The following is a 24486-nucleotide window of genomic DNA, read 5'->3' on the forward strand; positions in this document are numbered from 1 at the left end:
ATTCCTCATCAGCTACTTTTAATATGCCATATTTATTTAAATGCAATTATTAAAAGAATCAGCAAGAGGAAGGAAAATAAACAACTGAAAACTGTGGATGTGGTCGTTTCTTTGAGGTTTACATACGAGGATACCCGTATGTTTTTGCTACTCTTCAGGATGGGAAAGGGAAGAGAACATGACATTAAACAAAGTGGATGCGTATTACTTTTCATAAATCGAGAAACTGGCTAAAAGGAAATTGATGCTTGATTCTAACTACAGTAATAACTGAAACTGTTTTAAGCCAGTTTGTCTTTCCAACACAGACAATTATTGTTAAAAAAAAAAACAACATACCTCACTGATAGGCAATGACAAACAGCATTAGTGAAATTAGAAAGAGATACAAGTCTTACTTTATAATTTTGTTTTTATTATGAACAATTTCCTTCATTTCTTTAACCATTTCACTTGGAGAATGTCCTCAAGGTTCCTTGTTTGAGCAGCTGCAAAAACGTCCTTGAGTGTCTTATATCTGACTTTGAACAGAGGAGAAATGGACACAAGAACAGATCACAGAAAAAGGAATGGATCAGATTTGTTTGAAGTGGAGTTAATATCTGATCTAGAGTAGAAATCTCTCTCATCTTAACGTATATAAAACAGATATGAGATTCAGATTTGACTGGAGAGGTTACAATTGTAAGTGAAGTTAAAAATAAAAAAAAAAAAGAGTGCCATCTGAGAAAAAGCTTGGCATTCTTCATCAGCTAATTTTAATATGCCATACTTATTTAAATGCAATTATAAAAAAAATCAGCGCTCGGAAGAATTAAAAAAGCAATACAGGGTGTTTTTTTTTTTTTTACTGCAAACTGTGGATGAGGCTTAAAAATTCAGGCTGCATAAACGCGCTGCAGGCGAGGTTCCTGTGAACGCTGCGGGGTTGGAACAATGGATGGTGGAGAGTTTGAGATGAAGATGACGTTCACAATGAAGATGTTCACGGAGCATAATAATTCTGCTCCATCTTTGACAGCTACTGTAGGACCTGTGCTCCAGCTAATACATGAATTAGGAATGAAATAGAGCTGATAATGAACTCATTAAATGTCTTTGCTGTAGTATTTTTACCCCTTTATCACATTTTCCATCGCACTGAAGCCACAAACTATTATGTGTTTTATTTTTTTTTATGTGATGGAGCAAAAAAGGGAGTAAATAATAGCTAGGCAGAAGAAATTTTTTACACCAATAATTTTTTTTTTTAGCACAAATCCTGAAATAAGTGAGATCAGAAACGCTCCGAAGCAGAACGATAAAGAGAAATAAAACCACTCCTGGTAGCTTCCATCTTCATACACATCGTCACTTGTAGGTAACTGACACGCGCCGCCATTTTTCAGTGTCCTTCCCACAATCTGTCTTGTACATGCAACGCCTGGGATTGTTACAGTAAGGAGGTGTCAGCCTCCCGCTGCTGCTACTGAGCTCTGTTCATAGCTGATTAATGATGTCATTAGTCTCTGTGCCAGAGGTAATGAATTACTGGCATTAAGGCTTAACGAGGAAGGTTACTCTGGATCCGCATGCCGAATCTGGTGTACACAAAAGCAGTTGGGACAAAGACGCGGGCTCATCTTAATATTCAATGCGAGTAAAAGCAAAACTAAAAACGAATAACTTGAGTCATTTAAAAAGAGGTCTGACTGGAACCACGATTGTTAGCTTCTTGAAAGAAAGAAGCTAGCAATCCTCTTGTTCCACTAGGGAGCTCTGCAATATAGCTGAAGTGACTTGACGGAAAACAGGAAGTTGGTTAACGCCTATCGGTCGTCCGACGCTTAGACATTTGGTTAAAAGAGCTAGCAGGCTAACCTAAACATTACATTCCTTCTTACTTATGTTCTTTAGCATTACCCAATGTGGTGAAGTGATTTTGAATGTTGTAACCTGTTGAGAAAGGTGCTTTGTCCTGGAGATAAGTGTGTTAGCGGATTACCTTTAAGCTAGCAAAAATGCTAGTGATTTTTACAGGCTGTTTTGTGCTCTAGCAGCTAATTAGCACAATGCTAGCTCTTGTTTATCGCACAGTTTGATGTGTTATATGCAGTAAGATATTCAAGGGGTAAACTATGTGCTTTATAATTAATGTTAGTTAAAACAAGTATAAGTTTGGTGACATTATATGCTCATAAGGTTTACTTTAAAGGTGTAAATCTGTAATTTAAGTTTATTTTGATTTTTGAGTATTGCTCCTCCCATGACCAGATTCCAGATAAGAGGATGATGACGAGTATAAGTCAGAATAAAGTTTTGTATTATGTTTTTCAGTTATTATAATGCCAAGTAGGAAACAATTAATCGATTTTACAAGCAAGAGAATCACAGGGTATTTTTCCCCGTTCCTCTTTGGCTTCTGGTAGTGTAGCTTTTGTTCACCTGTAATAAATTTAGAACCTGGTACAGACCAGATCACTTGTATTATGACCAGATCCATAAAACCTGTTAACCGAACAATAGCCCTCTCAAACCATAACCGAATCTGTCAGAATCAAACACAAGACTGTAACTACGAAAGTGTCTCCAGAGAGGATTCAGCGGGCCGTGCCAGGCTCTTGCTAAATGGGTTTCTCCTCAGGACTGATTTTCTTGTCTAAATGTGGTTCCGGTAATGATGATGGCGTCAGAGACAGATGTAGCACAATGCTAATGGTCCATTACCGCATCAGTACTTTTATCTTCCAGAGAAAAGAGGCCTGAACGGAGCGAAAGAAAGCGTGTAGCACTTTCAAAAGGCCCGGTCCTCTGCAGAGAGCCGGCACAAAGAAGACGGTCAATTAAAACCGTCAGCCTGCCATCACATTCGCCTCACTCCCCCTACATTAGCTGCCTGCATTTCCACTGGAACATTCAGAAAAGGCATAAAAAAGCTAAATAAATCATGCAAGAATGTCAAGACTTTGTCATATTCCATGCAAACATGCGATAATTGTGTGATGACAAGGCTAAATTGAGCTCACAAGTAATTACAGGGAAATCCTGGATTTTATCTTACTAAAAAAAAACAAACAACAATAATACACAAGCTAAAAAAAGACGTTCCTTTATCAGAATGTAAATGAATCATAAACAAGAGCTGAGCGTTTTTCTTACGACTTCACAAGAATGCGTGGGAGGAAATTGTTGGTTTATTACTGCAACCACTGCTGACAATTATGGTTCTATATATGTTTTTTCTTCCTCAGCCATCTTGTTTATCTCTGCTCTGTAAAGGTAAGATAGGAAAGACGTGGCAGCCTGACAGCTCGTGACATGAGAGCAGCTCCTTAATGCACCGACAAAGTCAGAAAGTGAAGAAAAATGTGTCGAGCGAAGCCAAAATGAGAGGTGAGGAGAGAAATGAGGGAAATCAAAAAAATAAAAACATCACAGAATGCGCTCTCTTTTACGCCAGGATCTTTCCTTTGCTGTGTCAAAAATATTTTGAAGCTAGTTTTTGCTTTATGACCTAAAGAGCATTACAAGAGAAACGAAAAATGTGATAGAAGCTCCGACAAAGGCTGAAATAATCAACTATGGCTCCCACCGAAGACTCCTCTACTGTATGGGACTACAGGACTAACGAAGGCCTTATTCAGACATCTAATCAGTGGCAAAAAAAAAAGAAAAAAAAAAAAGGAACTGACGGATAACCAGCATCAGATTGCTGAAAGGTGGAGGCATTTCAGAGGCTGCACACATTCCCTGTTGCTGTGATAATCACCAACAGCCGAGATTTAAGAACGACTCGAGTCTCACAAAAGCTTAAACTGACAAGGTGCGATGAATCGCCGACATGATCCTCAAAGGAAAAAAAAAGCATTCTTGTGTCATACTGACTCGACAGAAATATCAGACGGCATTGTCTGGGCATCATGCTCCGAGGCATATTTGATTAAAAAAAAAAAGTAGGATTCCTGCACATTTTTATAACCCAATTCCATGTCTTTTTAAGAGTACAAACAGACAAACGGATGCACAGATGGATGGACAGAGTACATTATACTGTCACAATCTGAAACAACACAAAGTATGCAGGCCAAAATAAATAAAAAATAACACCAAATGTTCTACTAAAAGCCTTGGAGTGGATCCCAGATGTTTTTATTTCTCATGTGGCCCCAGAGACCAAGTGTAACATGAGGGGCCCCATCTGATAGAGCTGTGAGGCTCCTGGATGCCATGTGGGGAAGCTGAAGCTGCACATGAGACGATTTTACTTTAATAAAGCTGTTTATCAAACGACCAAACCCCACGGGCCAGCTCAATGTTTTGGTTTGTTAGCGAAGAGAGTTTAGCTTTTTGCTGTCCTGCAGCAAATTCTTCTTAGATAGCACAGTTTATTCAATTTTGCATTTACGTAACTTCAATTTCTGATCCAGAAGCGACTCTTTCTGGGAAAGAGTTCTTTTGCATTTTGTATGTTTGTATTTCCTCCTGGAGATATGTACTCTCTGGTAAAACTATAAAGTGGGTAGCTGGAGATGTGAAAATGGAAACCATACATTAGACATCACACTGCAACACAGAATGAACCAAGACTTCACAAATTAAAGAACACTGCAGGGCCTACAGCTACAGGAGCTAGCAAAAACAGACTATATCTGCAGGCAGAGTGTTGGTGGTATATATTCTAAGTGCAAATACAAAGATGGATATGACTATAATTATTCCTCAACTTATCCATTAGGTTAATTTAACAATAAATTCAGTAGGGAGTTCCACAGGGAACTATTTTGGGTCCTTTTCTTTTTAGCCTGTAAAAAGAAAAGGCTAAAGGCTTCGTGTGTCTGTCTGGGACAGACACACGAAGCAGTCGTGTGTCTGTCCCAGTTTTTGTAGTTTATATGCTGATAACATAATACTCTATATGTTTTGTGAAACTCAGCAGCACAATGATGCTGCAGAAAAGCTGACCTGAAGATAACATAAAACATAGATAAATAAGTCAACACCAGCCTCCATTTTGTAACTAAAGTGTACACTGAAATGCTTGAGTTACTGAAACTTTAAAAGCCACACACATAACAAATTAACTGCGCTTATGTCTAGCAATAAATATTTAGTTTCAATACACATTTTTTGTGTTCATTTTTACGGAGCCCCCCAGGGGACATGGGGAATTTTTTTTTCTTTTGCGTTCCCTCGCAAAACTTTTGCGTTCCCTCGCAATACTTTTGCGTTCCCTCGCAAAACGTTTGCGTTCCCTCGCAAAACTTTTGCGTTCCCTCGCAAAAGGTTTTGCGTTCCCTCGCAATACTTTTGCGTTCCCTCGCAAAACTTTTGCGTTCCCTCGCAAAAGGTTTTGCGTTCCCTCGCAATACTTTTGCGTTCCCTCGCAAAACTTTTGCGTTCCCTCGCAAAACTTTTGCGTTCCCTCGCAATAATCTACTGATCAGTTCATGCGGCATAATTGATACTATAAGCCTTTTTTACGGTGGAAGCCGTACTTTCTGCTTTAATACAAGCTTATAAGGTTTTTCCATGGACTATTGAGTTATTATCGCGGGGTAATACGTCGTCTGATTGTGTCTCTGTTGTGTTCGTGTCTGAATGGGTTAAAGGGCTGCTTTCTGTGCCGTTCCATCTGAGCTTTAACAGACATAAACATGCAGTAAATAAATCGATTTTCAATCAGTTTTTTGCACCAAAGCGTTAATAATAATAAACACGTTTTATTATTATAAAACACAGCAAACTAATGGTGGTAGACGGCCGCACTGGATTAACTCGGGGAATCTCATCTGTCCGTGTATCAATCAACTCCTAACCTCTTCTTTGTTCTGTCACAATTATCGATTTTTTAAATTTTTATTATGCTCCAAACTTTGCGAGGACTGACCCCCCAGCTCACCCGCTGCCTCACACACCGAGCCAGCAGCGTCACCTTCCCATTCATACTTCATGACAGTCACTCCCACATCGACACGCCCACCACCAGGTGTCAAAGCCGCTGCTCCTGTCATATCAATAATTACTTATTTCATTCATATTGCTCTTATAGAGCCTCAGTGAAAACGTGTTTATTATTATTAACGCTTTGGTGCAAAAAACTGATTGAAAATCGATTTATTTACTGCATGTTTATGTCTATTAAGGCTCAGATGGAACGGCACAGAAAGCAGCACTTTAAACCATTCAGACACGAACACAATAGAGACACAATCAGATGACTTATTACCCCGCGATAATAACTCAATAGTCCATGGAAAAACCTTATAAGCTTGTATTAAAGCAGAAAGTACGGCTTCCACCGTAAAAAAGGCTTATAATATCAATTATGCCGCATGAACTGATCAGTAGATTATTGCGAGGGAACGCAAAAGTTTTGCGAGGGAACGCAAAAGTATTGCGAGGGAACGCAAAAGTTTTGCGAGGGAACGCAAAAGAAAAAAAATTCCCCATGTCCCCTGGGGGGCTCCGTACATTTTGAATTGTAAAAATATAAAATGGGCAAAAATTATTTTTCTAATTAGTTTTCATTTAAATTTTTTACAAAGAAACGATTAAAGGACAAAATGAGTTAGCCAGCTAGCTAGCTCAGTTGGCTCACTTTAGCTCAGCTAGCTCATTTTGTCCCCAAGTCAGTGCGTTATATACATTTATATATATTGGTGAGTTCATGCTAGATAGCTACCTAGCTAGCTAGCTTCCTTCATTCATAATTCAATAATGAAATAGTTAGGTGTTAGAAACTAAAGATTTTGTGTAAAATAAAGCAAAGCAGAGCTTGAAAAATCTTCCTCAGCCATCACTTATTGATGTGGAATGAGATTTATGACTGCATGTCTTCAATGGTCTCTAGATATGTAATATGCAAATAATTCACTTTGGTGACTTGTCTATCCACCGAGACGAGGAAAGCCCAGAGGATCGACACATGGACAAACAAACGCCCCGTTTGGAAGCGAGGACTATAATTGAAAGGGGCCGGGTGCATCAATAATTAATCATCCTCTGTGTGTACATACATCATCCTTTCAACATCAAACACGTGTACCCCCCCTTGATCCTTGAGCCACTGGTGAGTTCATCTGGGCCCGATTGCCTTGTTCTGTTCAACGCCTTGCTGCTCGCGCCGACTCCACATGCAAATTAAGACGCAGCGTAATTTTCCCCGTTGCCTGTGTCCGCTCCCCCCACCACCGCCCCCCATCCCAGTCCCCAGACTTCAAATATGGAATCATACGCATCACGTGCTGCACATCCTCACTCAGAGAACAGGAATGAGGCCTCTTGGGCTCACCTTTCAAGCACATCAGGGGAAAAAACAAAAGAAAACAAAAAAAAAACAGAAACTCTCCACATCTCCGGAGCCGTTAACGGCCAATGGCCAGCGCTGGAAACGAGCTCTCTGTCTGCTCTGCCTCCAGCCTTTGTATCTTATTACCTTGGAGGTACACAAACACAATTCAACCTTTCTGAGGGGAACAGCGCAAGCCTGGAATAAAGTAATTGATTTCCCAGAAAGCTATGTGTAGCAGTGTGTGTGCACATGCATGTGTATGTATGGCGGCAACAATTCATGTATAAAGTGAGTGGAGCTGAACAATGTTGAAAAGGCCTGAAAAGGTCAAACAGGATGTTTGCAGAAGTGAGAGCAGTTGTAACTCCCCTCTTTGAAGATCCTCTAACAAACACTCTCGCTAATCAGACTCCCGCCATTAAAAGCGACCTCCCCGCGTCGGGAACCTCCTGACGAGCGGCGACTGCACAGCGCGCGCATTCAAGCGGGGGTGCCCCGTGTCCCGCTGCGATCCTCCTCCCTGTTCCACTTTCGGCTTATGGAAAGTGGGAGGCTCGGCGCAGAGAGGGAGTGCTGGGGCGATAGCAGGGGGAAAATAAAAAGCTGCAGCTCCGGAGGTGCCGCTCGCAGAGGTCAGCTAGCCCGCAGCTAGGGGAAGGGCGTGAAGGGAAAGTGATGTTTTTGTGCCATTTGCTACTTCCAATTACTGCACCCAGAGGACTGTCCTCGTCCAGAAACATCACACCGGCACTCCCAGATGAGCCGGTGTTAAAAGGTGGACTGGGTTGTATAGAAAATAAAGGCAGGCTGCTCCTGCACGTATGTAAACAGTGGAGCCTCAAATGGGGTTCTCATAACTAGAACGGCCTTCATAAAATACTAGAAAAAAACAAAAAAACAATTAAAATCAGAGCGGACTCAGGTAATAAAGGTATTAGCTCTCCTCTCTGTTGCTGCTGCTGTCTTTGCTTTGTATCAAACCCTTAGGTTTTTTCAATAGCTGAATTTTCATTACAATTGAGCGCAAATCTTTGACTATATTGTGCTAATGCCAAGCCCCCTCCCTAAAAAAAAACAACACAATTTTGAAAGTGCGGTGTTTCCATTACATACAAAACAGTTGCAACTCCCCTACCCAAAACAAAATTAATTAAAATTCCTTGCTCACGTGCCATGTCATTAAATATCCATGTGGTGATGGATGTAAGCAGCTACATTAAATATAATCATAAGTCAGACATGACCCTCATCATCTATCAACCATCAGAGGAGACTTTGGCATCTTATTCAGGTGTTGGAGCAACTAGCCCCTTATACTCGGGACCAGCTTCGTATACGTAAGTTACAGTGTTACAGTGTCAAAAAAAACAAACAAACTGAAAATCACAAAGGAGACTACTTCCTGTCATCTTCGTTGTGGTTTTCGGCAGTAGTAACTTTTGGCTGTTGATCAAGAGTTGTGTGATGCAAAAAAAGTGTTTCCATTGCAGTTCAGTGAAGTGCATCTACTTCGATACGACTGAGAAACCACCTCATCCCAGCACAGAAACCATTTATCAAAAAACATATGTCTTTTCGAAATTGCCAGGTTTCCATTAAGCAAATTTATTTTCATAGTTTCTATTTCATGGTTAATGGAAACACAGCTAATCACACTTCTTCCTGAATCCCATGTGTGCCTCTACAGTTCATGGAGTTTCCGGCGACCTCCGTAGGCGTCTCTGAGGGGTGGAACAAAAGTCGACTCATCATCTTTCATTAGTGCAAAACGTCTAAACCTGACAATATCCCCATATTTTTTCAATGTTGGCAGTACTAACCATTTTTGGTGAGCGCAACTGATACTGATATTCAGTTTTTAATCAGTGTTCTCGTATTGCATTTTCTGGAGGTGAGAGTAAGTCCTCTGGCTCCACTTTATCAACTTACACTGACTGGTAATGAGAGACTCTTTCTCCCTTCGAGGCTTCCCATCCTTCTTCTCGATTAATCACTTTTGTAGTTCATCATCATCACATCTACTGAAATAATTAATTTTGGGAGTTACAGCTATGAGAAAGAGACCCAGAATAACTGGCTACCCCCAAACTAAGAGCGAAGCGCCTTTGAAATAAGTTGAGGAATTTGTTTTGGCGCAGTCACAAGAAAATGTTAAGAGCCCAAATATCCCAAAGTTTCTCATTAATCTGTGTTTACGTCCATATAGAATAAAGCATCTCTGCCTCATTGCATTATCCACATAGTCAAACTTCCCATTATGCTGCAGTTCTGAGGATGTCGTATTGTGTAACTAAATCCCAGGAAGCAGCAGGGGAGTTTGCAGCTTGGGGAGAAAAAAAGATTATTGTTTAAAAGAAAAGAAAGCTATTGAGAGAGAATATTTAAATAATTCCCCTCCTATTACTTTCCAAATATATTTCTTTGATCTTTATTGAGAACGTAGCGATGAAACATAAAGATGAGACGGATCTTCACCCGACTTTCTGCAATCCGATTTCAGCTACCTCTGATAAAGGTACAACCGCTGCAAAGCTGGATTATTGAGCATGAATCCCATACTTGGTGGTGTGTGATTGGTCCTTAAATGGGAGAAGAACTTAAAAATAAGAAAATCCATAAAAATATGTCCTCTTCTACATTTTTAAAAGCCTTAAATGAGATCCCATCACCGGTACATTGCAAATATGCACCAGCGCAACACAATTTATTGTAATGCAAGGCAAATATTATGGGGTAATTGCTACAAGAAAATTCTTCTTATTTCATAATATCTGCTGCAATGCATATCACCTCAGCATGCCAAATGCTTAAAGCGGCTGTGTACCAAAGGTATTAGCCTCATCTTCCACCAAATATTTGGCAACATGAATGATGAAGCTCAGTTGATCATTCAGCATATATATTTTTGCACACACATGCAGTACATAACAAAAACTGCATGCACATAACAGGAAGTGATGTCAAAACTTTATAATTTCTACCATGTGACCACCATTTCATGCAGCTATCAACCTCTATAAGTCAAATATGACTGACTGAACAGACCAAAAAGCGATAAAAAATTGCAACTGATGTACATGTGTGTTCCTGTCTGAAGTTTTGAATCAAATGTTAGAAATGTATCATATTTGTGGGGTAACTTGCATGCGTAACATGTGATTTCCAGCAGTCGCCATCCCACGTTGTTTAACTGTTGATTTCCACTCGACTGCCTGCTGTTCAGGCCACACTTCCAACGCCAGTGGAAAACACGGTGCTGACACATTCACAGGCTCACAACGTCGCGCGGCGGCTCCTGCTGGCCTGGTTTTGACCCTGCTAGCAGATGATGAAGCACACCGTATTCCCTGAAGAGCGCCTGGGCTTTTATTCCATGCCGAGTCTGGCAGGAGGGCGGGGTCTTTTAGCAGCCCATTCTCACTTCTTGATTTGAACTGGGAATAAGGATGGTGCTCTCCAGTAGTAGAAAGAAAGGGGGGGGAAAAAAAATCCATCCTCTGCGACTCGTCAGTCACAAATCTATTCTTTTTCTCACTTCTTTGCCTGCTGAAATGGAAACTATTGGTTCTTTGTTGTTTAATCGTGATCCAGTTACATTTTATATGATATGATTTTTTTTCCTCAAAACTAGCAGGTGGGATGGTATGTTGACAGCAGAACAGCGACATAAGAGAATATCTTTGAAAAGTCTCTTGTCGTATTTCAACTTCTCCTACACGTCATGATGTCTGTTTCAAGAACAGAAAAAAGGAGAATATGAAGCGCAAGCATCAAGACATGCTTGTACACAAAACCCTCCTTGGCTGCATTGTTGCAAGTGTTCACTGCGGAATATCTAGGCAAGTAGGCAGCATCTCTTGTGTAAAGTTAAAAACTAAATTGCTGGTGCTTGAGTCAAAAACAATGGATTCTTAATATTTGATTACATGCTCACGGTACAAATTTGCTGCATATATCAGATGGGGCTAAATTAATAAGTAATGCCCCATAAGGCCGAGATAACTATAGGAGTTTTGATTCCTTTGTCTTTTTGATGCTCGCTGTGTTGAAAGAATCGCCTCCGGCTATCGGGTCTTTCCAGTCTGTGTTTATTCTGCACTCTGAGTATTTGAGTAAGTTGTTTCTGAGGAAACACAGTCACATAAGTGTGTAATAAATCACATCATGATTATCTGGCTAATAAATCTGTTTGATCGTTGCCGTTTTTTTAGATTATGGTTCTATACGAAGCTGCCTCGGTTCCTTGTTTCAACACATTATTTAACCATTGGCTGAGCTAGTGCTTAAACTTTGATCAACTCCAGCGTTTAAGAACATTTCCCCATAGCATCACGCCCATTTAGACAAGCTTCACCTACTGGGAACAAAAAATGTTTATTGCAATATTTACTGGTACTGTTGTGATGACAATAAAAATGATGAATAAAAACTATTTATTACTTATTTTTTTTGGTAACTGTTTGACTGCGACTGCATGGCGCAGCGTTCAGAGCGCCACAAGCACTGCACTTGAAAATCATTCCCATTTGAAACAGGGCGCTACCTACGTAAATAAGTGAGAGTTTAATCACTAATCTGCACAGAGTAACTGCATTTTAAAATGTACTGGTATTTATTGTTGCTCTTGAGGAAGAAATATTGAAGAACATTGTAAAACTAAGATTTCCAATAATGCTGGCAGATTTGTTTTATAATTAGAATCATTATTTGAAATTTATTTCAACAAAAAAAAAAACTAAATTCTTATAAGAATTTTTTTCATGATAAATGATAAATGTCCACCCACATTGGAAACATGGCTTCACATTTACTCCTTGATCACTTTAGTACAATAAGGAGTTCATGACGGTTTATAAAACAAAACCATCGGCCCTCCACCACTGTGCTGACCATGGTAAATGCAACTTTGGCTGAACGCTCTGCTGTAGGCGTCTGGAAATTGTGTAGATGAACAAAAAATAACTTTGTGAAAAGAAGCACAGCCTTCATACCTTCTTCTGTGTTGGTAGTTTCTTTTTGTGTAAACAAGGACAATTCTAGAAACAATTTTGTGTTTACCCAGAACCTTGAACGGCAGAGTAAAAAGAAGGTTTTGGCTGAAGATGGCGCCTTTGGACGTTCTAAATTATTGGTAAGTATTACACTAATTATAAAATACCTTCTGGGACGTTCACCCCCCCCACAGCATATCTATCGTCTCGAATGTTAACGCCTTTAAATTGCCTTAAAACTCTTCAAAGATTGATGAGAACTAACAATTGCGTTTCTAAGTATTTGATGATGTTCCAACACTTCAAATTTATTTTAATAGCAAAAACTAACTGCAACCTACCATCAGTTTTACTTTTTTTAAAAGCATCCAGTTTTTGGGGTTGTTTTTTTTTTTTAAGATATTTCTAATTAATGTTAGATTATCTTATATGAAGCATCAACACAGACGCACATTTTGTTTGTGACTACGATGGGAAAGAACCAGAGCATTTTATCTCATGTCCTTTTTCATATGGCGACTGTAGCAAAGCAGCTTCAGGCAAAGTTGACGAATGATTAAATGTGCCATGCATTAGCTTACAAACACAGCGCATGTGGGCTTCACTTAGAAGTAGCGCGCCTTTCCATGTACCACATCAAAGCAAACAACATCTAATGATTTAGATGTTGTTTGGTTGCTAAAAATGCTTATACTCACAGAAAAATCTACACTAAAGTTGCTGATTTTATAAAGTAATCAAGTAACACTGTGTTTAATCCTCAGCATCTCAAAGCAGAGCTTCAGATTGTAAAGACACACAGGAATCTGGAGTTTAAAGCAGGAAACTTTGGTGGAGATGACATGTTAGCATTTGCTGCAATAAATGTCCATAGTGGGGGAAACTAATTGTGGCAGAGAGTGATGAAAGGGTAAAACAAGGAAATAAAGTAGTGCTTTAGGTAGAGCGAGAAATGAAAGGTGGAAGGGATCAAAGGCAGCAGGACCACGTGTCTGAGGAAAATAAAAAAAGCTCCATAAGATGCATTTGCATCAGAAATATGTCATCTTGACACCTGAATCAGGGTGAAAAATTCCTGCTGCACAGCCTCGAGTCGCAAACATGTTTTTTTTTTTTAAAAAGGATTTCTTTAATTCATTTGACTCTACGAATTTCAACAGCCCCAGCTGAAACACGCAAGAAGAACAAGAAAATCCGACCGTATGAGTGGGCGAGTGCAGGTCCAACTTCCTGTACATCACCGCACTCCCATCGTTTACATGCCACATCTTGTATTCACGCGAGCCGTGGGAACGGCTACGAAAACGAAGAAAAGATGCAGGGAGTTTCACACTTTAGCAAATGGAAGGAACAAAAGAAAAAAGTAATGGTATCGAGATGCAAATGGATGTACATCGTGAATTTATGCTGGAGAATAATAGCAGAGCAAAACCTCTTTTCTTTCTAAATGCAAATTTGCCCCATGTTTTCTGAAATATGTTAAGACATTTATGGTCATAAATGTTTATACTAACACTTTTTGAGCTCATAAGCTTCTGTGCAGACTTGATTTTTTCTTCTTTGTTTTATTATACATTTGGATGTACAAGAAGAGAGAAATGTTCTGAATCAAATCAAAACATGTAAGAAAATATATTCCCTCTGAATAGAAATCCAACTTTTCCAAATGAACCAGTCCTAGCCTTTCTGTATTCTTTGTAGAAAAAGTAAAAAATAAAGTTTTAAAAAATGCTGCTTGTCTCCTTAAAGCAGTAATTGCAACCTACTTGATTTGGTTTGCACGTATAAATGCATCCCATGCGCCTGGAAAATACCTTGTTGTTCCTGCATGCCATCTGCAAATGACATGTGACGATAATCCCTTAAATAGCAATACTCTCTGCAGCTGACCAACTTCCATCAGGATTGTTGTGACGATAAGGCCTCCACGAGGACAACGCATATCAAACACGAGTGCGACGCCCATTAGAGGTTGTATTTATAGCATGGTGAGGAAAAAAAACATGGGCAGAGGTGATATGGAAGAGAAAAAGGAATAAATCCCACTACGGATTCCTCATCAACTTTTTCTAGAGCTGCAGCAAAAATTGGCTGGAACTGGAAAATCAAGGTAACAAAAAGCTGTAAAGTCTGGATAGAAGAACAAAAGGCTAGAAGGAGAAAAATAACATGGAAATGGATTGCGTGACAAGGTTCAATTAGGTCACCTTGAGGTCATTTATTTTAGCGTCTGAGCCGTTGTTTGTCCACATCTGTTTGGAACTACTTGACTCATCTTGCACATGAGTCAAGACCGGCCAAGCACCTCGAGTGATTCCATTATAGCACAAACTAATCCTCAGACTGTGACTTTTTAAACTCGAAAAGACCTTTTTTCTGTACTTATTTATCATTCAGATGAATTAAATTCTTACTCAAGCCACAAAATTACACCAGTCTGTTTTTAAAAAAACAATACCACCTGCACTTACAAAACACAAGGTCTTTCATTTTCTTTCTTTGGGTTTTGACTAGGGCTGTTGTAAACGAATATTTTAGTAATCGAGTAATCTATCGATTATTCTTACGATTAATCGAGTAATCGGATTAAAAAAAAAAATTCTAAAATGAAATATTGGTAAATCTGGCATAATACCGGTGTTACTATCAGATATCAATATCAGTCCAATTGTTCACATTTGAGCATCCCTAACAGTTGCTTTCTTGTAGTTTAGAAAACTAACCTGTAACAAAAATAGCTCACTTTCTAAGTTAACCAGAAGAAAAGCTATAGAAAAATCTGAAATTATATTGAATTTAATAACAAAGAGGCAGGCTCACAAATATGCTTATAAAAAATGTCTACAATCCAGCTTTTAGTTCATGTATTCATCTTCAGTGAGTTTAATAGATTAATTAAACTCACCTTGCCACCTAACCTGTCACGCTTTGGGTTTGAAAATACGGGAAATGCCGCCTGGAGTGGGAGGAGAGGGCGAATGAAGAACGTAAGATGGGATGGAGGGGAGGAAATAGACCAGCGGACTGACGAACCGTTAGACCGGGGGACGAACACGGGGGGAAGCAATACGGGATATTTACGACACCTTCACTGGTCACACTCAGAAACTCATCTACCAGCCATGTACGATGCGCTCCGCCACCCGTTTCTTCAGACCGGGATATGAAATTTATTGTGCGGTTCGTCGGTAAAGCTACATTTACACGGTAAGCATCAGCTACTCAGCCGCCCGCCCTGTTCAGTCTATCCGCTCACCTCAGCGCTCTTCCCGCCGTTCGCTTTCAACCAGCAGCCCCGGAGGAGAAATGCTACTCCAGGCATTCCCCAGTCATTTTAAGGATGCTTATTGGTTCCCCAAAAACGATAAAAAGTCGGGCATTATCATCAATCAATAAAATCCCCACGGGCCAATCTTGCAGATTGGACTTTATGCCGCTGAGACTTAGCTTTTGTCAACAACTCAGAGGCGGAAGTGAGAGCTCCGCGCAACGCAAATGAAGTCCCGGCCGGAACACGGTGCGCTAACTAATAAAACATAAATTAACGAAGCTTCGAGGCAGGTAAATTTTTCTCGAGGAATTTTAGTAATCGAGGTACTCGAATCATTCGAGGAATCGTTTCAGCCCTAGTTTTGACTAATCCAAAGTGAGTTATAATCATGTTAATGCTGAATATTTACTATATCGGCCTTAGTGGTAGGAATCACTAACTAAAATGTTAGTAAAGCCATAATCATTAGCTAAACTAATGCTAAAGCCCTATAGCAGCATAGTATTTAGCTAAAGCCCTAAATTCAAACATATTGAAAATCCTCATGTATCACAAGGAGAACGTTATAACGTCTCTCAAAACAATTGGACTTTTGTTCATACAAGTGTTGTTTGTTGTATATTCCCACTTCCTCAATAAAGGGAGAGAAAACGTTAGAAGAGGAAACAGATCTGCTGCGTAAACAATCTTCACCCACTTCAAAATAACAGTATAAAGGTCTAAAGACATGAAACATTTTTAAAAGTCAATAACGAAAACTTCAACACATTTCTAGCTTTATTCAACTGAAAGATTATAAAACTGCCAAGTAAATTAGCACTCTAGAATTTATCTGAAGACATTATAGGAGGAGCTAAGTGCTTTTAAATTTAGCAAAAAAGCTAAATCGCTCCAAAAAGCTACGTTGCTAGCTCATTAGCAGGTTAGCAGATTTGTGGCATGTAATGTGTAACAAACAGTACAAACTGTAAGCAGCCTAAGCTCTCTGCCGTACACAAGAAGACTGTTGCAGAGCACGTATCACTATAAATAACATCCAGATTGGTACACATACGCTAACAGCTGACCTTTTCTTTTCCACTGCAAACACCCACAAGTGGGATTCATCACCTGATCCACATTTAACTGCAGCTGGCGGTGTCAAGAGGCAAAGATTATGGCACTAATGAATATTAGCCGACTCGCAGACGCTGGGTATTTAGATGCAGCCCACGCCCATCGATTTCCCTGCAGGGGGTGAAGACGACTTTATCTCAGCGGCGAGTCGACCGGCTTATCTTAGCCGACGGTGAGGCAGCCAGACGCGCGGGTTGTTTGCCCGGCCCCGTTTTGGAAAGATTCAAGCCCGGCAGGTGCGAGCAGGACACCTGACTGCAGCCACAGAGAGTTGGTGAAGTGGACAAAGACGTCCAGCTGTGACGGGGGGGGGGAGGTGTCCATGTAAGGAGATGATATCAAACAGAGCGCAATTAATACAAAGCCCAGTGCGCTGGATTATTGCTGGGAGCAGGTGGCTGTGAAAGGAAGGAAGAGTGAATAGTGTGAGGAAGGGTGACAGATGGCTTCAGGACTGTATGCTTTCATAGTCAAAATGAACAGAAGAGATGTCAACAGAGACTTTGATGGAGAGAAATATGATTGCTACTGCACTTGATTTGTGGAAAAATAACCTCAAATCCAATGAATTATGTTTGGTGTTCATTCAGGAAGTAAACAGATCTGCTTTGAGTGCGTCAGTACAGAGACAAGAAGGTTGTTTCCAAATAACAGAGTTGTTTGCATTTCTCTATACCACTCCATTACAGCTCCTGTTGTATGTTTAGGGTTACTGTCCTACAAGGTGAACCTCTGCGCCCGTCTCAGGTCTGTTACATACTCTAATAGACTTTCTACCCCGTATTTACCTCCATCTATCATCCTATCAACTCCTTCCTTTTCCTGTTGGGGATGCTTTTCTTCAGTAAGACAAGAATCCTGGAAGTATACCATTACACTCAGCGCTTTAGATACATACCAGAAAGGTCAACTTTGGTCTCATTTGACTGCAGGATGTTCTTCCACATGTTTCTGGGTCGACCGGATGTTTCATGAAAACTCTGTTTACCATAAGGTTTGAAGATTAAAAAATGGGTTGGACCCTTTTAATAGTCTGCTGAATTGGTTTGGATTTTACTCTCTATATATGATGGAACAATACATACCAGGCATTAGGGGTTCCTCATGGCTCCCTTCTCAGGCCACTTTTGTTCAATATACCATAAGTTCAGGTGGACAACCGCTTCTTTGTAAGTTTGCAGTTGTACCATATTTTTTCATTAGAAGAGAATGACGATGCCTGATCAGTGAAATTTTAAGGGGAGAAAAATGTCAGAAAACTGAATTGAAATCATCCCAAACCTTCATTTTGTCAAAATCTTCAATCAGTTTCTGACGACTACTGGGCAGTGAACTGATGAAAACATTAGGGAGGTTCAGGTACAGGCGGGCGAGATTTACTCCGATGCAGCGGTAAACACTCACAGAAGCAAGAAAGGCAAAGATTCTCTGTGATTTCTTTGTGGATTAAGAAGAGATTAATTACTTCAAAGCTTTGCTGAAGGCAGATCTCCATGTACAAGGCCAGCTGCCTTTGTAATTCATCCCATTTATCTACAACTCAAACAAAAAGGAGATGGAGCCAAAAAAAAAAAAAAAAAAAAAAAGGCTTGGGGCCATGTAAAGTAGCCTGACTCTTATCAATAGCGTCAAACACAAATACACAGTGAGCTGCGGGTCATCATTATTTCTGACTTAATGTTTTCCAATCAGTGGGGACGGCACAGCCAGGAGTGGCACCAGTCGCTCATTCATTTACCACCTGCTTCAAGTGGAGCCGGGCCGGGCCGGGGTCATGCTTGATTAAACTTTGTCACTGAACTCGACAGGATACGACAGAGACAATAAAACTGATTCCTGCTTGATAAGCGTTGCTTTGTCTTAATTACATTTATCACTATTATATATTCCAGCTCATATTCTGTGATTCATAGAAGTGTGTTTCACTTAAATTCAAGTTGTTTTTCTGTTTTTCTCCTGCCGTCGCCGTTAATGGAATGAAAAATATCTTCAAGAAAAAAAAAAAAAACGATTAATATGTTTTCTTTTGTTTAGCTTTTTTTAATTTATCTCTCTTGTATCTGATCTTTATCTCCAGTCCTTGTCCTCCTTTAGTTTCACTCTGAAGCTCCTGGAAATTGAAATTAATCTTTTGCTTTTAATGTGCCGTGTTTAAGCTGCAGCCGGAAAGTTACAGTCACTTTAAAAAGCAGAAAGTTCTTTATAAGACAGGGATTGAAGTGGGTTGGACCTTTTAGTAGTCTGTTGAATTGGTTTGGATTTTGCTATATATGTTGGAAGGAAGACTGCTTTCATTCAACATACTGTACCTTTCCTGCCCTAGATAAGATAGTAGAGCATAACAGATACATCTCCTAGCACATACTGAAAACACACCGCTTCATAAATCCAGGCTACCATAATATCTCATACATTTACTGTATATAATTGTCCATACTGTGAATAAGCAGAAGTGTCAGCATGTCCTCCAGCTTACTGCAGATAATAAAGACGTAACTATTTCTGATCCCAAGCATTAATGGTCAGGGATCAACAATCAAGACCCAATGAGGTTAAGAATCAAACAGCATCTCAGGTAACCTTGGAGCAATCATGGGCTCAGACCAAATATTTGCAACCACGTAATGTCTAATAATGAATAAGCTCACTAATGTCTTAAGATCTTGTCAAAATTTATATTTTTCAATCAAAATAATACACAGAAAAACAATATATGCTCATCAAATGCTCATCCTAAACAATGCTAGGACATCGTTTGCTGTTTTATCGAAAGCCGACGCCTGTTCTATCTTTGAGAACCAAGCATGCGTCACCAACAGGCGGTATGACACAACACGGAAAAAGAGCGTAAAAGCAAGATGGCGGATGGCTTGTGCGCCTCCTGCTTGCCACCATGCTGACTGTTGCATTATCTTCAGTTTTACCACGGAGTGACTTCACCGTTTGTTGAAGGATCAGGAATCCACTGTGTCTGACTGGAATCAGATTTGGTGTTTGGGAAGATTGTTCTTTCAGTATAAACACGTGACACTAGTTCACAATAATGTTCAAGAACCGAAATGGACTCTGGACCGCGTTGGTGGAAAAGCTTCATTAGTGTTTTCCAGAAATAAGCAAAGGGAGATTCTATAGTCAGCACTAGAACTGCAGAAAGATTTTGTTGCTTCTTTCTTACACTTTATAATTATTCTCCTGATCTATTTCCTCCATCATTTTATTTTATCGAGCAACATCTTCTTGTTAAAAGAGCATCTGAAAATCCACCGTCTCTGGATTTTTTTGGGTTTAAGTGTCACAAACATTTCTGTAACCCTGGATGTAGAACGGACTGCGTGCAAGAAGAACATCCTTTAGTTCGGTTCTGTTTTTAGACTCGCCTCTGTTTTAACAGGACCTTAAGGTTTCCTATCATTGTTGTTGTTTTCCATCTCGACAGATGTGCAGAGTCTCAACAATCAATTACCGCACCTTTAAAAGAGGCGACGCAGCACAGCGAGCCGACAGCTCGGCCTTTCATGTCTGAAAGGTTTCGGAAAGAGAACGTCTGTCGTCTTCCTCCAAAAACAGCCGACTGCCCTTTCTGTTTTTTGTTTGGGATTGTGTTAAGCATTTTCACAAAGATGTAAAGCATTAAGCAGTCTCCTCTCCCTGGGTGAAAACTCAGGTGTAACAAGCAAAGAGATAATCACTGCTGATATTCATCCTGCCTGCATTTCTAAATAACCTTGTGCAGCTGTGCGAAAACCCGATCAGATTCTGGCTGTGATATTGATTACATTGTAGCAATTTTGCAGCTTTGTCATCTTCCCAAGGAGGAGTTGATTCATCTTTCCCGAGCTAACAAATGTGATTTGCACACTATTTGTCTCAGTGTGTGGCGTACCGTGATCTAAGATGATGAGCTGCGCGCTCGACTGGATGTTGCCGGCATCGTTTTCTGCCAGGCACTGGTAGAAACCTTCGTCAGACTTGACCAGACCCAGAACCTGCAGGTTGTGCTCCTTCTGCAGAGTAAAGGATGAGGGCAAGAGAGATAGAAATAAAAGAGTACAACTGTCAGATCTGTAGAATCAAGAAATTACTGAAACAAAACATCTCTGACAATGTGAAGTAGGCTGAAAGAAAGTGCCAAAGCCAAGACATACTCCGCAAGAACAGAGACGTTTGTTCACCATCTTAGAGGCGCAAAAATAAAATGACATTATTCTGTTTGTTGGTGCATTTTATTCTAGCAGATTTTTTTTTTTCTGGTGAAATGTGAGTTTGAGGAATCAATAAAAACTTCAAAGGAGTTCTGCTCTTATGAGTTTGTAAAGTATGAAATGTTGTTGCTCGAGTGAGAGATTGAGCTACCAAAATTACTCCCAGAGTGAGTCGTCAACTGATCCAGGAGGTCACAAATCAATCCAGATCAAAATCTAAGGAACTGCGGGCCTTACATGGCTCGGTCAGGGACAACGATTTCAAAGAATCTGAGCAAAATGCCATCGATAGGACAGCACCGATACCAAAAGTAGGGGTGAATCGATCGATCAGTTCGCCGATTGGTGCCTATTTTCTTAATTTTAGTTGACTGTCCAATTCTTACATGTGATTACATGAAATAAATTTTATCTACCGATCTTATCCACCTCCGCAAACGTCTGAAAATCCATCACTGAAACCTTTTTGCTCTGCTGTGAGAGACAGCTGACTGCTAGACCTCGTCCACCGGGTCACATCCTAACAATACTCGCCTCCCTGATGCTGACTTAGCAGCTTTGTTGCTATACTGACACACTATGTAGTTAGTTATGAGAAAAAAGTAAAAAAATAAAATAAAATCAGTATCTGTCAAAATCAGAATCTGCTTTTTAAAGATCTAAATGGAACGGTGATCAGTGCATCCCTGATCAAAGCTACTGCTGAACTAAAGGGACACAAAATACTGCTTAGTTTGCCAAAAAGGATACACAAGACTTTTTGGAAAATATTAGTAACAGCATTTCAGAAAAAAACATCTTACAGACAGTTAAACATGGTGGCGGTAGGGTGACAGTCAGAGGTTGCTTTGGCTGCCACATGACCTTGAGTGACAAGATTTAATTGATGGAGCTCCGATTTCTGATTTCTACTGGAAAATCCTGAAAGACAATTTTCAGCGCTCAGTTTCTACTCGCGTAAACTTGGGTTATGTTTCTGAACAGCGATCCAAAGCGCACCAGCAGTTTAAGCAAAATCATAAATAAAAAACTAATTAAATGGTTTTGAAGTTGAAGCTAAATCTGATTGAAATGCTGTGGAGTGACCTTGAACAGACTGCTCATGCTTGAAAGTCTTCCAAAGAGATTCTGCCACATTCCAAAATTCCTCCACGGAAATATAAAAGATTCATTTGATGATCTGAAATATGCAACTGTGAAAAAAAGGCAAAAACGGAATAAATCTGCCAGCAAGTACTTACAGTGAGGTACTGATCAAGCACAAAGTGAACTCACAATTATCTTGAAGTAGTCGCTGGGGATGACGGCGTCTCCGTTCTTGACCCACTTAACGGTGGGGGCGGGCGAGCCCGAAACTTCGCACTCGAAGACGATGTCCATGGACTCGTGGGCGTAGATGTTGGCGGGCCGCTTCACAAACTGAGGAGGAACTGCGGAGTCCAGAAGAAAAAACGGGTTTAATGTTTTTTTATTTAAAAGAAAAAAAAAAAACAGAGGACAAACACCGCTCATCATCTTTTCATCGTAAACTTCCGACTTCCAGTTTTTCGGCGCAGACCAGGGAAATCCAAATCAATTTCTGCGCTGTCTGCACCGGAACGCTCCACATCAAACGATCCCCATGCTTCCCCCCCTCCCTCTTTAATTACATGATCAAAACAAAAGCAAACAAGCCAAGTTAAAGGAAAAAAAAAAAAGCTATCTAATTATTTCCTGCTTCGTCGGGCCAGCTGTGTCTGCTTTAGCGCGTGGATGAAAGGTTCGGTGACCTCTGCTTTTATTTATGCAGAAATGGATGAAAAATAACTGCCGCTCGGCTACCAGAACAGCATGATCCGCTGTCTGAGCGGGGCACTTGCAGATCTCTCCAAGACCTGGTAATGAGGGCCAGAAAGGAGATATTTGATCTGCTGGGGCGATACGGTGCCTCATCAATCTGTCCTGGAACAAGGTCAGAGGGAGCGCCGGGCCCGGGCCTCGTCCTCTCGCTGTAATTGGACTGTACGTGTTGTGGGGGAAGAAACACGGCCGCGCTCGTGTGTGTGTGTGTGTGTGTGGTGTGTGTGTGCGTTTTACCGCCTCTGCGAATTTCGTGATAAGCCGCGACCTCACCGACCACAATTTAAACGAGTGTTTTGTTGCCGAGTTGTGGCTTCTAACGCTTTCCCATCATCCTCCTGGGCCTCTCTGATAGAGAGTTATTAGCATCTATTTTGCGTTAATCCGCACAAGATGATTGGTTATTAGCGGCGGTGGGAGGACGAGGTCCGTTTTTTCCCCCCCTGCTTAATACAGTGTAGCAGCGGGTTATGAGGTCAAGTCTTCATCTCCCTTCGCCCTCTCCCCTCCCCGCTTGATGCAGCGATGGCTAATTTACTCCGACACACATGCGTTGGCGGACACAGCCATTCTTCATCCACTTGAGACGGTTTTGAAGAAGGAACAATTGCTCCAGTTCAAAAACAGGCTCATTCCTCTCCGCGCTGGAGATGCACCCTCTGCACATCTGGTGCGTATTTCCCCTGCTCCACTTGCAGCACATGGAGCAATGCCTGAGGGAGCGGGGCAACTTAATAGAAGCTGAACAATAAACGACTGCAAGACGTTCTTTCTGGTTCACATGTTAAACACCAGAAAATGTCAGCGAGGGAAGGAGGTGTGGGGTTCAACTCGGTCCAGCTCGGCTTATTTAAACGGTTCCGATTCACGGTAGAGGGTAATAAAAACATTTTCAGTGGAGTCTGGTGTTTTATTTCAGGTTTGTTAACTTTTAGTTACAGTTTAATCTTTTACCTGTTTTATTTGTGTTTAGGCTGTCTAATTGTCTGCTTTTTTTCTGGAAGGGATCCAAAATGGTCAGTGTATGATTCACGTGTTGATCCGCTTGAGGATTACATGAACACGAATCCAAGAACTTTTTAAGACTTTCCAGCGACTCTGCGCAGTGACAAACTACACACACATTAAAACAGAGCATGTCTGCACCAAAAGGCTGGTTGAACCTCCTCAACATGTAAAAACCTTCATCAATGTTTAGGTTGTTTGAAGCTAAATGGATAGAAATAAGCTTGATTGATTGGTTTAATGATTGACAAATGTCACATTTACAGGTCGATTTCAGTTCTGCAGTTATTTCTTTCAGGCGTATAAATCGTAACATTCAAACTTTTTTTTTTCTTTTGCAAAGACAAACTTCTCAATAATTCTGGAAAAAAACAAGCATTTAAAAACAACAACGTATAGCGTTCTGTTGGGATATTTTTGAAATAGAAGGTGATAATGCCACTAATAAAAAGTACGAGCGGGATCAGAATGAACCGAAGAAACCGCGCCGTCGTTAATCTCAATTATTTGTGTGACGATTAATCTTTCTTTCTCGATTTCTGGACCGTGGCTTCTTCGTCCTAATAAAAATTAATAGCTGCTCTAGATGGACAAATGATATCCGGGGAATCCTCCACATGAACGCAATCCGGTAGGCAGGTTATCCCAGGACGATACCGAATTCTCCTTTTCCATAAACATACGACTTAATCTCCGACCTTTCCGTACGGTACGCTGCATTTTTCATGCGGCTCCCAGCAGCAGAAAGCAGAAAGTGTCCCCACTCTCCATGACTAATAAGTGTCTGGATGG

General features: G+C 40.5%; 1 protein-coding gene across 3 annotated transcripts in view; it reads right to left on the reverse strand.

The window, feature by feature from the left end:
* Positions 1 to 24486, reverse strand: part of neo1a (neogenin 1a) — a 213202-nt gene that overhangs the window by 45092 nt on the left and 143624 nt on the right. For all 3 annotated transcript variants that reach the window (XM_088004157.1, XM_088004156.1, XM_088004158.1), the window contains exons 6-7: positions 22126 to 22280; positions 20532 to 20652 (exon numbers count right to left, since the gene is read on the reverse strand). In XM_088004157.1, the coding sequence (XP_087860283.1) occupies positions 20532 to 20652; positions 22126 to 22280 (276 nt within the window). The remainder of the gene's footprint in view (positions 1 to 20531; positions 20653 to 22125; positions 22281 to 24486) is intronic.

The sequence above is a fragment of the Poecilia mexicana genome, unplaced genomic scaffold (genome assembly GCF_051168715.1).
Source record: "Poecilia mexicana isolate PSO_F unplaced genomic scaffold, ASM5116871v1 scaffold_3, whole genome shotgun sequence".
NCBI classification, from domain to species: domain Eukaryota; kingdom Metazoa; phylum Chordata; class Actinopteri; order Cyprinodontiformes; family Poeciliidae; genus Poecilia; species Poecilia mexicana.